The sequence below is a fragment of the Abramis brama genome, assembly GCF_963993115.1.
Source record: "Abramis brama genome assembly, chromosome: 8".
NCBI classification, from domain to species: domain Eukaryota; kingdom Metazoa; phylum Chordata; class Actinopteri; order Cypriniformes; family Leuciscidae; genus Abramis; species Abramis brama.
Window position 1 is genome coordinate 31948975 of NC_139970.1, and position 15968 is coordinate 31964942.

Genomic DNA, 15968 nt, shown 5'->3' on the forward strand with positions numbered 1-15968 from the left:
AAAGATGTTTATCAATGCTTTGGTCTACAAAATTGATAATCTGTGTTCGGAATAGCATACTAACATAGTCTACTCTTACGTTTTTACATTATGTATACAGCATGTATACAGTAGCCTATAGAACTGTTTGCATACAGTACATGAATGACTTACATGACCTACATTTGTTAAAATGTGCAGTACAATCACAGCACACTGTACAAAATACTGTATCCCACAATGCAATGCACTTCACTTAACTTAATTTTTGATGAGTGAGCCATAAGCAGCAGCCATTAATTTTAGCATATCTCTTATTTTACTCAATTTATCAGACTGACAGAAATGTTCTCACAAAATAAAAAAAAACTCAATTGTTCTATGCCACTCACATGATGAGGTCATGTGACAACCATGTAGCACAACAATTCTTCAAAGCATTTATCATGAAATAATGCCTAATGTTTCCTGGTTACATGTCATCTACTTAAAATAAATATATTTTTGGCATGTGTCAAGACAGCCAGTTTCAAAATGTTTAGATTTTAAAGTGTAATCATATGTCACACTCATAGGTTTGTTGTTTCTGATGCATTGGCTTTCATGCAGTGCATCACCCAGTCCTAGTCTTTCAAGCATGCAGGAAAACGTCACATGCAACCGTTTTTTCTCCTAGACGATGCTCATGTTGCCTGCTTGGAACACTACTTTCCTTTAGCTAAGAGTGAGTGTGAAAAAAAAGCTAGGCCTATGTGCTTGTGTTGTTGTCCCTAAATCTTTTTTTTTTTTTAAACACAGAAAAGAGGTGTTTTACATAGTTACATTTAAACCAAAGTAAAGATCCGCACTCAGTGAGGAAGGGCCATGAGAGGCCCGAAACGTCACATAATAAATTTATAAATGGGAGCTCTCCGGTGTGCGGATCTTTACTTTGGTTTACGTGTATGATATATTGGATCCAGCACCTGTATTTGATTTGGGATGTGCGTGATTATACTGCTCTTGGTACATAGTTACATTAACAACATTGCCAGAGAAAAACATTATTTTAAATTTTATAGATAAATTGCTATTCCATGATGATGTTTCAGTGGGTTTTTTTTTCAGCTTTAAATGCATATTATATTATTAATAACCGTACATTATATGTTTATTTTATTTATAAAATGTATGAACATTCCAAAATGCAGTTAACAATCTTTAAAATATAGTATCACATTAATGACACCAATTCTTACCAAAATGATACTGTCCGAATTCTTCCAGAACAATCTTGAATAGACAATGGTTAAACAAGTTTGTTTTTTTTATCTCCAGTTCACAGAATTCAGAAATGTATAATATATAAAATTTTACTCTACGATACGTTGAAATATAAATTATTAAATGATTACATTTTTTTAATAAATAATTTTAAATGTAATTAGTTATATGAGTTATTTCTATGCTTTGTCCAAGATAGGCCTACACCACAAAAGAAAAAGAAAAACTTGTAGCAGAAAATTAAGAATAATCTCAATAACTTTATCACTATACAAACGTTTTGAAACATCAACATTTCCTGTATAATATGTTCAGGTGCATCAAAAAACTAAGTAATTTCGTTACAAGAAGAATGATGTTTGAAGAATGATTTTTAATATCACAAATCTTATGTCAGGAAGGCGAGCTGTCCTCGAAACCACGCATGCCCAGCTGAGTCACACGTCCAGGCAGTTAGTGCACGGATATACTTCTCATTTACTTCCATCCATAGCACGGTGACGGGTCTCTAAGCAGCCTGACACAGGAGAGAGAGAGAGAGAGAGAGAGAGAGAGAGAGAGCGAGCGAGAGAGAGAGAGAGCGACTGGAGGCAGTTTAAGGGAGGGGGGCAGCAGCAGCAGTAGTCGATGCTGGTGACGCAGGAAAAACACCCAACAGCAGACAATAAACCAATGGTCTGATCTCAACACAAGCGTGTTATTTATAATCGGGACAGTGAGGCACATGCACGCGGCTGAGTAATTATTAAACAGCACTTAAATGATCCGATCTGGGATCGTATGGAGGAAAGATCCCGTTTGATTCTCGGTAAGTGGGTTTGTGTGTGAAGCTAAAGGAAACTAGCCGCTAATGGCAGATGATTTGCAAGTCAGTGCTCACTTAGCTTAGCTCGAGCAGCTCAATGAACGAATTAAATACGTCTGAATATTTGTCAGCGCTTATATATTTACAGCCCCCCCGCACTTTAGCAGTTCAGTCGCTTTGAAGATCTATTCGAGCTACATAGCATTTACATTTAACGGCAGCTCTGTTCGAGGAGGTTGATTTGTGGCTAAACAAGTGGTTTTGACGTGGGCAGGTCGGTTGTTTTTGATACTAGTTGATCCTTTTTAGATTTTTTGCAGGTTATGAAGTATAATATGGGCTTGTTGGATAATTAAAATGGGTGTTTAGATGTTTTAATAGCTTTAAATCCACTGTCACGAGCTGATTGTGTTTTGCTGGAGTCCAGCTGTTAGCCGTTAGCACGTTAGCTTGTTTCTGCTGCTGTATTTACATTCACTTTCGCTCTTACTTTTGAGTTATAAATTAAGATTGTATGTACCAAAACAGTATAATCTAAAGCCTCAGAGCTTTAATAACATTTTATGCATGGCTGGTTACACAGATAACCTTGTTGTAACTCTGATTGTGTTTGGAAGAGGAAACGGGCCTAAACTGCCACAGTTTCAAACTAGGCCCAATACATAATGGCTGTGTCTCGAAACCAAGTGTGCTGCCCACCCAGACAATATATATTTGGTCATCGTAGGCGCGTTTTCAGATTTTAAATTGACCGAGGCTTAAAACCTTGTAAGCTCCCTTCCTTGACAGCATTTTGGGCGTCATAGTCTGTCTAGGTAGCAGCTCAATGTGTTTTGTGAAACAGCCAATATCACCTCTTTTATGTATAATTCAGTATTCTGGAATATGGAGAGCTACAATATGTCTCAATTTGTCTCATAGCTACAATATTTATATTGACGTTATGGGAAACGCCCATCTTTGTCCATTAGCGACAGTAAGGTTAATTTCCTCCCATTATCTAATCAGGTTAGTCTGTACGTTTTTATTCGGCTTGCCAGTTCTTGGGCATCTGGTGGGTTTATTATGACAAATGTGAATGGGGTGTGTGTTATAATATTAGGGAATTGTTGTATCTGTGTAGTGTGATGTCACATTGTTTCAGGGAAATGTTTCTGTATTCATTATGCATACTAGCCTGTCCATAACTGCCAAACCAGCAGGTTAGTTTAAAAGTTTCAAACAATCTTACTCAGTCTGATTCTGTGTGTTATTGTCTTCTGATTTGTGAGAAGTTTTTCTCTTGTATTAGGGAATACTTTTCATTGAAAAGTCAAGTCGAGCTTTGCTGTCATTTTGAAAGACCTTATTGAAGAACTCTTATTTTCCAACATTGGTCAAATGTGTTCATAAATTGTTACACTAACCTTTGTGAATTTCTGTATAGTTTCATTTGATATCCCAAGGTCTTTAAGTTAAATGGATGTGTAAAATATTTGTAATACTTTTAAAACCAGTAATGCTGTGATGGAGATTTTTTATTTATAGAGATTTCTTTTCTTTCTTTTTTTACAAAATACTAGGATTGCTCTCATTGATCAACAGCAAAGACGCAAGAGGTTTATTTGATGCATAACTTTACAGAAATCAGTGCCCAAATGCCATGTCAGCATTTCTTTCTCATCTATGAAATTTGTGTTGGTTTGGCTTTGTCTTAATTTTTTGTACCTAACGAAAATGTTTTGCTCATTACAAATCAAACATCCATTGAATCGTTGAGTATAGCTGCAGCTATTCCACCTTATTAGTATGAGAGCCATTTGGCAATTCGGTGAGTGCAATGAAAAAAGACTGTTTAGGGTTTTATTACATTGCACAGACATGCTTTATTTGAAATATTTGCTAAAATCAAAAATATTCTTTTGAATTCTGTAGCACATCCAAGGTTGTTAGTATTAACTTACCATGACACTTAAAATTTCTTTACAGGGGCATTATTTTATTAGTTTATAATGTTTCCTGGGGTGGACTTATAATGTATGGTCAAAAATGAGAATTTTAGAAATTAAAGGCCTGGTTTTAGCCCTCGGATTTGAACGCTCTGTTTTAACTGGCGTGTCTGCTGTGAGACTTCAGTGTAAACGCCCACTGCTGTGATTGGCTAACATCTTTGCATTTGGAAATAGCTAAGTATTACACATGTAATTTTATAAAATTTTTAGCATGTTTTTACTATTCCAATTCTTAAGCCTACTAATTGTGAAAAGTGTTGATTAAAGCATTATATTTAGAACTATAGTATCATATTTAGATATTTAGATCGTGGCATGAAAGGTTGCAGTGGATGAACATTGTAGCCGATCACAGACATGTTTAGTGCATGAATGCAGCGATCTCATAATTTGAACTCGATTTCTGCACACTAACGAATGCTTTCATCATAACTAACAGTGCAAACACAATGTAAATGAGATTTGATTCTAACGGTAGTTTAGTCCAGAACACTCGCGCTGTTTAATTGACAGTTCCAGCGATTGTAAAGGAAGCGTTTCTAGACATAATTTAACCACAGTTTAAATAACAGATTATTTTCATCTTACTAAGAGAAACAATGTGAAGTTGACCGTTTAGTCACTGGTTTGATATACTGACAAAGAACGATTTTGTGACACTGATTTTATCTCACTGTAGGCCTACATGAATCATTACATATCAGAAATCACTGGTGACTGCACTGTTGATTTTGTTTAGACATGTACACAGAATTGATCGGTAACAGCAATAGTGACACAGTAAAAAACTTTTTTACTCGCATAAGTGTGTTGCACCATTCCTGATGGATCCAATATAGAAGGCGCAGCATAGTTTTTTTTAATTTCAGGCTCTCTGCAAATCCAATGCAGCTACTGTGTTTTTTACAACCTGGCACTGCACAACATTTTGCACTCTTCAAAGGCATGTTTATTGCTTAGCTGCTCGATCCAGTGTTAGAATCATGTCTCTTATTTACCTACTACTACTTGTTGTGCTCGAATCAGTAGGTGGAGCTACTGAACTTTAGGATTTTGATGTCACCAACCTAGGAAGAAGCTTGTTGTAGTCCCTTAAAGGGCCCCTATTATGGATTTATGGATATGAAAATTACCATGTAGTGTGTAACATAGCTCTAAATGAATGAAAACATCCTGCAAAGTTTTAAATCTGAAAGTGCACCGTATATAAAGTTATTGTCTTTCAAAAGTAAGAGTCGACTCTGAGTCAGTGAAATGATTCGTTTTTCATACGAGTCGTAACCCGTTTCGTTGTGATGTCAAGACGAAACATTAACGTATTGCCCGCCCACTTATTACGCACTTAAAACTTCAACCTCGTGTCGAGAAGACGCTGTGCCCTACAATGTGATGGTAAAGCCAGTTTTTTTTTTCACTGCCCAAGGACGAGCATGTGAAGAATCGGTGGTTAAAATGAATCTTTACCATGATATCACATCAGTATAATCCTAAACTTTTGCTGTGTTTTACCTTTATTTTACTTATGACTGCTTCTCAAATCTCTGAGTTCAATGCAGGATTCGCAAACCGCTTGCTCTTGAAAGATGGTGATTCAAAATACTTAGTTTTGAGTTTTATATTATGTAGGTCTCCTGCTAACTGGTTAACTCGCATTATCACTGTCTTACTGAAATACTTCTGCTGATCAGTTGTGGGCCACTATTACCTAAAACTCTATTAATGCAGATTGTCTGTCGTTCTCACTACTTTGAGGAAAGATTAAGCATTGAGCAATATTTGTTTTACCAACGTTTATGTTACATCAGTCATTCACGCTAGAGCTCAGCTAATGTATACATTGCATACATGCACTGTTATTGATACAGTTTCCACGTGTTCACCGCAATATATTAGAAAAATACTTGGTAAATAAATTTGTACAAGTAAAATAATTGGTTTGTTGATGGACATGCACTTGTTAATGCTGATGGTGAGGAACTACAGTTGCAACATCTCATAATGTACCTCAAACTAAGTAGTGTATCACTGAGAAACATCCTGCTTGAGTCATCCTTGTGATGGAGGTTTTGGGTTGAATAACTAGTTATTCCAATGTTTCATCGGACTTGCGCTCGGATTGATATGGTAAAATCTACGTCATTGTTCGTTACTGTGTTTAGTTTACGGTGTAGGAAGCCTCAGGACACGCAGAACTGACGTTGTTATGGCAATGGGTGATTTTTTTTTCGACGCGCGCGCTGTGCGCGGTAGACCAATCACAATAGATTGAGCTGTCTGGCCAATCAGAGCAGAGTAGCTCGCGGAAAGGAGGGATTTAGAGAGATTGATTCAACTGACGATTCGTTTGAGAATCATTGAAAATGTGGTGATGTGCAAATGTAGCCTATATTATGAGTAAATTAAACAGTTTTTTGACCTTTGATGCATGTAAACCTGTTGTAGGAGACTCCAAAACAACATTAGGAAACTTTAAAATAGCATAATAGGGGCACTTTAAATTAGGGCTGCACGATTAATCGCAATTTCCATGTAATCGCACTTAAATCGAGATAGTTATCACGATTTTGAAATCGCAAAGGCTGCGATTATATTTTATGGGCAGCTTGTCATTGATGTACGGCTCTGTAAACGCTACTCCATCTGAAAGGACTGTGAGTTTTAATCACTTATAACGTGCATTTGAAAAAGGAACACGCGTCAGACAGCTTTCCAAACATGAGAAGCATTTAATAACCTCTTGTCTAACAAAAGACAACATTTAATAACATGCTTTTACTCCAAACTAACGACAGTTGAGCATCCTTCTGTGAGATGATGTGACTTCTTGCACAGAATAAGGTAGTTGTGTGTTTATTGGTCATGTTTAATCAATCAAAGCATTTCAATCTCCTGTTTATTCAGCTACAATAATAGGGATTTCCTGGAATGATGGGCTATCTACTTTTGTGGCGGGGCATATTTGGCATGTCTGCACAAGAGCGCCCTCTGGTGTTCAGATGGAGCAGCATTTACTACAGATCAGCTGTGCTGCACTGACAAGCTGCGCATAAAATAATCACAGCCTTTGCCAAATCTTGTGCGGTTTCAGTGCGATTAATTGTGCAGCCCTACTTTAAATCAGTTTCTGTAAAAGAAAATATCTCCCTTTGCATTGAACTTTGAGCGTTGTAACTTTGCAGATGTTTTTTATGCTCAAACAGCAACATTTCACTAACTGAAGTTAAAAAAGTGAAATTATAATCAAGGACCCCTTTAAACCTTTTAACGTTGTGATATTTTCGATTATATAATATAAATATAACTAAAATATTTATTTTAGTTTAAATAAATAAAACTTTATTTTAAAGTGAGCTAACCTAACTATAAAATAGACAGGTTTCATATTGAACCGATGTCTTTTTTGTCACTTGCATGTGGTTGTTAGTGAATTTGTTATCTCATCAGTGCTGATGTGTGCTCTGCTGCTGCCTTTTCTTTATTTGGCCTTATACCTGGGCTGTGTTTCCTAAAATCATTGTACTGTAAGCCTAAGTAGATCGTAGAACCATTGCCACCAATGGTACGATCAACTTGGCTCACGATGCTTTTGAGAAACTCAGCCCAGACCTGTTTTTTATGCTATGATTTCATACATTTTGATCCAGCCAACAGGATCCTCCTGGGAAGCATAAAATGTACTATAAAATTGTCTGGTAGCCTACTTGTTTTGAACAACATGTATTGTAGTTATTTAGTGATTGTTATACAATATATGATCATATAACTATAAATCGTTCTTCAAGAATCTTTATCGAAACGATCAGCTTTGCATTTAACATTGTTTCTCACAAGCAGTTCTGTGCTACCATGTATGTGCACTAAATATGAAATGTCAGATATTCATTTTCATGAGCAAACAAATTTTAACTCTTGGAATATATGTAGGGTTGGGTATCGTTTGAATTTTAACCAAAAAGGGTAAAAAAAACAACTCTGATATCATTCACATTTATTTGATATCTTGTTGCTAAACATTTCATTGTAGCTGAATACCACGAACAAAAATCAACAGGCTAAAGAACACTTACACAAGGAACTTTAGCCTATGGTTTAAAAACACCATAGCAAAACAACTAGAACTAGCCTAACTAATATAAATTTCAAGCAGCATTAAATACAAGTATATACTCAATAGTTAAAAAAGAACAAATAAAAAATTAGCAAGTGCACAAATAAATACAACTGAACAAAGATATGATTGAAATAAACAGAATAAGATTTTCAGGTATTCAGGTGCAGAAACTGTAATCAAATGTAAAATACACTGCACTTTATAAATAAAATATACATTACAAATATAGTTACAAAAGTTTAGTCAAGAACAGCGACTGAATTTTCTCTTTGAGTAACATTATTATATACAGATGGCAGCAGGAATATTAGGCTTCTGCCACTTTAAGAGCTGCATGGATCCAATGTACTATTACACATGTGTTTTATTTGTCAACTGTTTACGTTCACTTAAGACATAACCAACTGTGTTTACGAGGATATTTTGACATTTTTGTGTCTATTTGTCCATTAAAAATACACACATTCGTGCAAAAACACGCGGAAGAGAACTTGGTTCAGTATCACGCACCATTCAGTTTGAGAGGCGGCTTTCTGTGCACACGCTTTGGATGTGTGCGCAGCACAGAAAACATCGGGCGAGTCTTCTTGCGCTTAAATGGTTTAAAGTCATATTAAAATGCACACAAAGGAATCGATAAGAGAAGTAAAAAAAATTATAACAAGTATCCAATTCCTGACCTCATGTATTTAAATTCCCAACCCTGAATATGAAATGTAAAGTATTTTGCATATAGATTTGTAACTATACAACATCTATACAAATGTGTCTAAACGGGTTGCCATTATAAAGAGCATGGTAAATTTAGTCTTAAGCGTTTGCTTGAGTAAAAACAAAACAAAAAAACACAGTTTACTTTATTAGTGCACATACCTGGTCTTGTACAAGATATATCTGTTCCAAAGAAAAAATGTCTTTGTGATTTAGAATCATAATTTAAAAATCTGCTCCTCCTTTTCCCTTTTGGCTTATGTCAAATAGGCCTTACTGTGACGTAATATGAGTAATGTAGACATTGTTATAGTTCTCTCACCTTTGGTCTAGCTCCGTTCTGAAATGCAACACCTTCTTTTCACAATCCAATTCCTGATAGATAAAATGAAGTCCCTCCCTCTTTTTTTCTGGCCACTCAGAAATGTCAGAAAAGGAAGTTAATTCACATTGATTTTATCATAAGAGCGCATGAGATCTAAGCCTGGACATAGAATGAAAATGAATACAATCTTAATTTCAAAATAAATTCTAGTTATGCTCAGCTTTAAAATATTGCATGAGCTCTTTGTAAGCACAATGAATTCTGTATCCAGTAATCATGAATTTCAGGCAGGTCATGTGAATTCATTTGTCAAAAGGTGTGAGAACTCCTTTTAAAGATTGATTGATGTTAGTATCTTTATTATTTTTCAGGTTATGCAATGGTCTCTGCAACATATCCAGTCCCCCAGGTGGTGCTTTCACTTTCAGAAGTGTGCCGGTTCTCCATCGCTCCTGAGGAGAAACTGATTTCTTCTGGTGTGCCAGCGACATAAGCAGACAAGATTGCAAAGATCTGCCCCGTGTCGAGTATGACGGCCACGACCCGTGGCTCCCCTGTGGGAGGGAATGACGGTCAGGGCCAGGCTCCGGATGGCCAGTCCCAGCCACCCCTGCCCCAGAACCAGGTCAGTGCTCCATTTGGAATTCCCCCTTTACATTCCGATCGCTGTTGGAACACATCTGCCTTTTGCTGTTACTCAAGTAAAACTATCACTGAAAATAATTTATATTTCATCGATAAGGTTTGCAGTCCCTGGGTTGTGCTGCGTTACATTCTTCAAACCACATTTGATCTGGTTTGACAGTTGACTTGGTTCCAAAGAAAAAAAAAACATTTGCAAATGGATGCAAATGTGTTTCTGTAATTTGTGCTCTGCCCTGAAAGGAACAGATGTCAACAGAGGGAAAAGTTATTAGGTAACGGTAGGACGATCCAAAAACCCCCCCAAAAAACACCTCTCCTGTATCAGATCAGAATGTTTCTTCTTTAATGTATGTGCCTTCTGCATTTAAGAGATAAACATGAGCTTATCTCTGAATTGTTTGTAATAATTGATACTTTTTTTTTATTTTTATTTTTTTACATTTCCAGTATTAAATAAATATTAATCTTGTACACAACTTAGAAAATGCCAAAAATTCTTTGTTTATAGGAATGTCTGTGATAAACAGTACTTTTTTGGGTGGTCAGACTTTTTTGATCACATAGTCATAGTGTGTACATATTTTGTTATTACATAATATTACATATTATGTTTTTTTTAGCATTGTTGGTACAATAATCCACAGCGTTCTGCTGCATCATTATTTGAATTACTTAATTGCTCATCAGCCTGTTATTATAATTGATTTTAGGTTTACTTGCCCCTAAATGTCACGGTACACGATCACAGTTTGCGTATAGTTTTGCATGAATCTCAGGTTGTTCCTTTCTATGTGGGAGTACAGAAAAACCTTTTATAAAATCTTTTATGCAGATAGTCAAGCGTTTCTTAGTGAGACCTTAAAAAGATAATTGTTCACCTAAAAATTGAGATTTTTAATATTCTCTTTTATTTTCATCATCAAATATGGTAAACAGAAACTTAACCTTGCATACTTTATTGGTTCTTGTACGTCAGCAAGTATGTTTCAGCTTCATTTTGCCATATTTGATTTGCTTAATGTATGTGCATTGATCAATGTTTATATGTAAAATTTACAACAAACGCTTAAATTAAATCTGTTTATCATATGAAGTGATTGTCACAGAAGACTTAGGGTGTATTCACACCTGCCTCGTTTGGTTCGATTGAATCGAACTCTAGTTCGTTTCCCCCCTTGGTGCGGACCTTTTGGGCAGGTGTGAATACAGCAATCGAACTCGGGTGCGGACCAAACAATCGAACCGAGACCCAGCTGAAGAGGTGGTCTCGGTACGGTTCCAAACGAACTCTGGTACGGTTCCAAACGAACTCTGGTACCGTTCGTTTACGGTGTGAACATGAACCGACCCAATTACAGAAAACTGCGTCTTTTTATTTGACTGCTCTTATGAGGATACTTAACAAAACGGACATTTTGGCATAATGGTGTCTAAAGCGAGCGAGCGAGCAAGAACGCGCGCACGGCAGAGAGAGAGGGAGCGAGAGACCTTGCGTGTGTGTGTGCGCGCTAGTGTGCCTCACGAAGCGCATGTAAGGACTCAAGCAATCAATTGTCGGTGCGGGCGGGCTTTTATCTATACCATAAAGTTTCTTTATATTGCGTGTGTAGAGATAAGAGAATAACACCAAATCAGTAAAATAACAAATATTACATTACGAAATATCTCCATGCTGAGCCTGTTTGTGCACTTCCTGCTTTTCCCTGCTTGAGGATTACTGTCCAATGAATGGACGACCTTAGCACACGCGTGGTTTTGTTTACACATTTTGGTTCACTTGCAAAAAGAGCAGTGTGAAAGCGAACCGTACCAAACAAAAAAAATCAACATCCTATTTGGTCCGGACCAAAGCAAGTGAACTATCGGACTTTCCTGGTGTGAATACACCCTTAGATTAAACTGCTCGGTTCATATTAATGTCTATATGAACTTTTTGAAGCTTAGGGTGTATTCACACCTGCCTTGTTTGGTTTGATTGAATCGAACTCTAGTTCGTTTCCCCCCTTGGTGCGGATCTTTTGGGCAGGTGTGAATACAGCAATCGCACTCGGGTGCGGACCAAACAACCGAACCGAGACCCAGCTGTAGAGGTGGTCTCGGTACGGTTCCAAACGAACTCTGGTACGGTTCGTTTATGGTGTGAACATGAACCGACCCAACTGCAGTAACTGCGTCTTTTTATTTGACTGCTCTTACGAGGATACTTAACAAAACTGACATTTTGGCATAATGGTGTGTGTTATTGTTCGTTCAAACGCGAAAGAGAATTCGATTCCAGCGCGAGGTCGGTGCACGCGACTGTTGCGCGTCTTTCTGCGCGTCGTGTGTGCATCAGGACATTAACAGAGCGTTCTCTTTTGTCTTACCGTGCTTAAATGGTTTAAAAGCATGTTCCCTCGTTCCGCACGAACTGTCTTGCAGCACATCGTCGTCTTCTCAAAATCCTAATTATAACATCGTATAGATGACATTGTGTCATACGATGCTCATTAGTTTCTTCATATTGCGTTTGTAGAGAATAACACCAAATCAGTAAAAGAACAAATGTTGCATTACGAAATATCTTCATGTTGAGCCTGTTTTTGCACTTCCTGCTTTTCCCTACTTGAGAATTCCTGTCCAATGAATGGATGACTTTAGCACACGTGTGGTTTTGTTTACACATTTTGGTTCACTTGTAAAAAGAGCAGTGTGAAAGCGAACCGTACCAAACAAAAAAATCAACATTGTATTTGGTCCGGACCAAAGCAAGTGAACTATCGGACTTTCCTGGTGTGAATACACCCCAAATTTGTTTTGTGTGGACCTTTTAATGGATGAAACAAAATTATAAGAGAATGTCTTAATTTAGTTTCAAAATATGGAAAAAATTTGATTTCTTCCGAGATGTATATAGCCTATGTCTTACTGAGCTTTTGGAAGCAAGGGCATCACTGTCTTTATTGTGTTTCCGATTGAATAACGCTTTAACAATGGTTTAATGCATTTGTGGTCAAAATCTGAAACCCCAGCATTATGACCAAAGAAAAGGCGAGAGGCTCCCTTTGATTTTGTTTCAGAGGGCAATTGTTACATTCTCCAGGGATAGACTGCAGCAGTGTTATCTATTACACCTGTGCTCAACGAATGCATGTTAAAAGGGAGGAATCAATGAGGATGAGATGCCTGGCAGAGAAAAGCACACCAGTTGGTTAGAAATGTGTAGTGCCTAGACATGAGAAGCAAACTGGCTATGTAGGTCAGCCAAGCAGAAGGAGCCTTTTCCAGCACACCCCCACATTTCCCAAGTTCCGCAGGCTCCATTCAGCTCTACATGCAGAGCTCCAGCCCCCATGCATCCATTGACACGGCACAGGAAACTGACTCTGAGCATCTTAAAGCTGCTTTATCTTCCTTACGGTCGCTTTCATTCTTTTAATCCCTCACATGGAAACATACTTTATGCTTGCTTATAAGACACCTGAATCATTAAGGAGCAGACCCGGCGCCAGACACAAATTCATGGACGGACATTCAATTTTTTCAGGGGGGCACAAATGAGATCAACCTCATTGCATAACAACAACATTAATCGATTATGAACATTTATGATACAATGATAATGATCGACAGTGCATAATAATGTACTGACAGTAACAAGGTTGCAATGTTGAGGCTCGCGCAGCCTCTCGAGGAGAAATCGAAACAAATGAACGCAACGCACACAAAGAAACTCAGTTAACATATTGTGATAAAAATTCAGTTTTTATATTTATAACATGATACAGTTAATCACTCGACCACGAGTGCTGAATACCATCATGATTGAAAATGACTGATTTCATATGACAGTTCAATAACAAGTAATTTATATTGTCACTTACATTTTAGACTAAATATTGACTGTTTTTGTTCCATTTTAGCTGCGAAAATAGTTCCAATCCAAACAAAGATCACAGCATAACCATTTTGTCTCACCGTAACACTCAACCGTGTTTTCATTACTGAATGATTCAGCGTTTTGAACGAATCGGTTGAGCCAAAGATTCAATGAGCCATTCAGAACCCATTAATAAACGACTGCCTCATTCTTAATGAATCAGCAGTTTGAATGAATGACTCTCTAAATAAAACACCTGCTTTCCCGCTCATTATCGACAAACCAATCAAATCTGTTTAAAATTATTCTTTAAAAAAATAGAACAAACACATTTTTATTTTTATTTTTATTCAGGAGTTACGTATATACAAAACGATAACTTTTGATAACAGTAGCCTATTGATTAAGAAAATTTTTTGTTCAAACAAGCAAGGACGTGGAGTTTGTGAAGGGAGACATGCTCGTCCAGGGCGTGCACTAGTGACTCACAGGGCGGATCAGGCCCCCCAATGCCCGGCCATGGCGCCGGGACGAGTGTGGCTTTCGTTTTTTACTTTCACTTAAACCACATAAAGTGTTAAAAGGAAATCTTCTAGATTTTTTTTTTTTTTAAATCTCAAAATACCAAAAAATTAAAATTAAATTATTTTACACTTATGTTTAATTTATTTACCATTTACCATAATTTATTTGCCATGAATAGTCTTTATGATAACTAGAGCTGCACGATTAATCGTTAAAAGACTGCAATCACGACCCACACAATCTTATTGCTAAATGACAATGATTCGGATGTCTATTAAACCTTGGACAAAGTCACACCGGAACCTTCAAATCTACGTTTGCGCTGTCACTTACTGAGAAAGCAGTTATCATAAAAATAAATACAGGTCTTTTCACCCACACATTATCATTATTTCTGTTACAATAAAAGTTTTTAGTTTGATATAAACACTGATATGTATGTTGGTGATCAGTCTTTTTTTTTTTTTTTTTTTATGTAACTTGACATTTCAAATACAGATTGTAATATTGTATCAATTACATTGTAACACCATTAGTTGGCGACAAGTGACTTAAATTGGTTTGTTATTGAATCATTCATTCAAGAGATTTATTCAAAAACACTGCTTCATCCAGTAATGAAACAAGGGAAGTCTTTGACTTATACTTCACCTCTAGTAAAGTATATGTAACTTTGTTTAGTTGTCTATTCAGAATCATGATCTCTATTTAAAAAAAAAAAAAAATGTGATTCTCAATTTCTCTTATGCTGCATTTATTTGATCAAAAATGTAATAACTTTTCATTTATGGCAAAGCTGATTTTTAGTAAGCATGACTTCAGTCTTCAGTGTCATATGATCCTTCAGAAATCATTCTAATATGCTGATTTGGTGCTCTATAAATGGTTGGTTTACTGTCACTTTTAATCAATTTAATGCATCCTTGCAAGATGAATGAATTAGTATTAATTTAAAATCTTGCTAATCCCAAACCTTTGAACTGAATTGTAGTGTATATTTGGGGCAAAGCCTATAATTTCATTGCATACAATTAATGGTTCAATCAAATCCAGGTGGATAAAACCACCCTACATGGTTATACTGGTAAATCAAAGCAAAGCATTACAGAAAACAAGTGTTACGAGCATAGTTTTGCGTCATCTTTTACAGCCTGTGTGGCAAACTTTGTTTAATGAGGCCATTTAATAGTGCTCTCCAAGTTTGTAGTAATGACCCAGAATGTTATCTTTGTATCTGAGTCGTGCACTTCCTCAACCTCTGAACTGTTTGCATTGCAGACATCCTCTCCCAACTCATCAAACGAGAACTCTCCAGTGAGCCCTCCAGATGAGCAGGGTCAGGGGGACTGTCCCACTCCCCTGGAGGAGGAGGAGCCAGCTTTCCCTCACACTGAACTGGCCAAGCTGGATGACATGATCAACAGGTTTGGGCTCTTATTCTACATTTGGTCAAATTCTGTGTATAATTGAATCAGGAGCACTGGAGATGAATGATAAAGATGTTGATATGAAGTGTATTTATTTAGGCTATTATCCATTGATAGAGAGATTGCACATCTGTGTCTTATCAGTCATGTATTAAGTAAACTAATTATGCTGTTGTTGTTTTTTATGTACAGACCTCGCTGGGTCGTTCCAGTTTTGCCAAAGGGTGAATTAGAAGTTCTTCTTGAAGCTGCTATAGATCTTTGTAAAAAAGGTAATGCATTATTTTTAGCTCTTGTTTGTCATTTGATATTCTTTCTTTATTCATT

The 15968-nt window shown here is 36.8% G+C and overlaps 1 protein-coding gene across 8 annotated transcripts in view; it reads left to right on the plus strand.

Annotated features, from left to right (window-relative positions):
• Window positions 1–1676: 1676 nt before the first annotated feature.
• The window catches only part of usp9 (ubiquitin specific peptidase 9), a 41933-nt gene continuing 27641 nt past the window's right edge, over window positions 1677–15968 (plus strand). For all 8 annotated transcript variants that reach the window (XM_084121964.1, XM_084121965.1, XM_084121968.1 and 5 more), the window contains exons 1-4: window positions 1677–2050; window positions 9557–9810; window positions 15493–15638; window positions 15834–15913. In XM_084121964.1, the coding sequence (XP_083978090.1) occupies window positions 9715–9810; window positions 15493–15638; window positions 15834–15913 (322 nt within the window). In that variant the 5' untranslated portion in view covers window positions 1677–2050; window positions 9557–9714. The remainder of the gene's footprint in view (window positions 2051–9556; window positions 9811–15492; window positions 15639–15833; window positions 15914–15968) is intronic.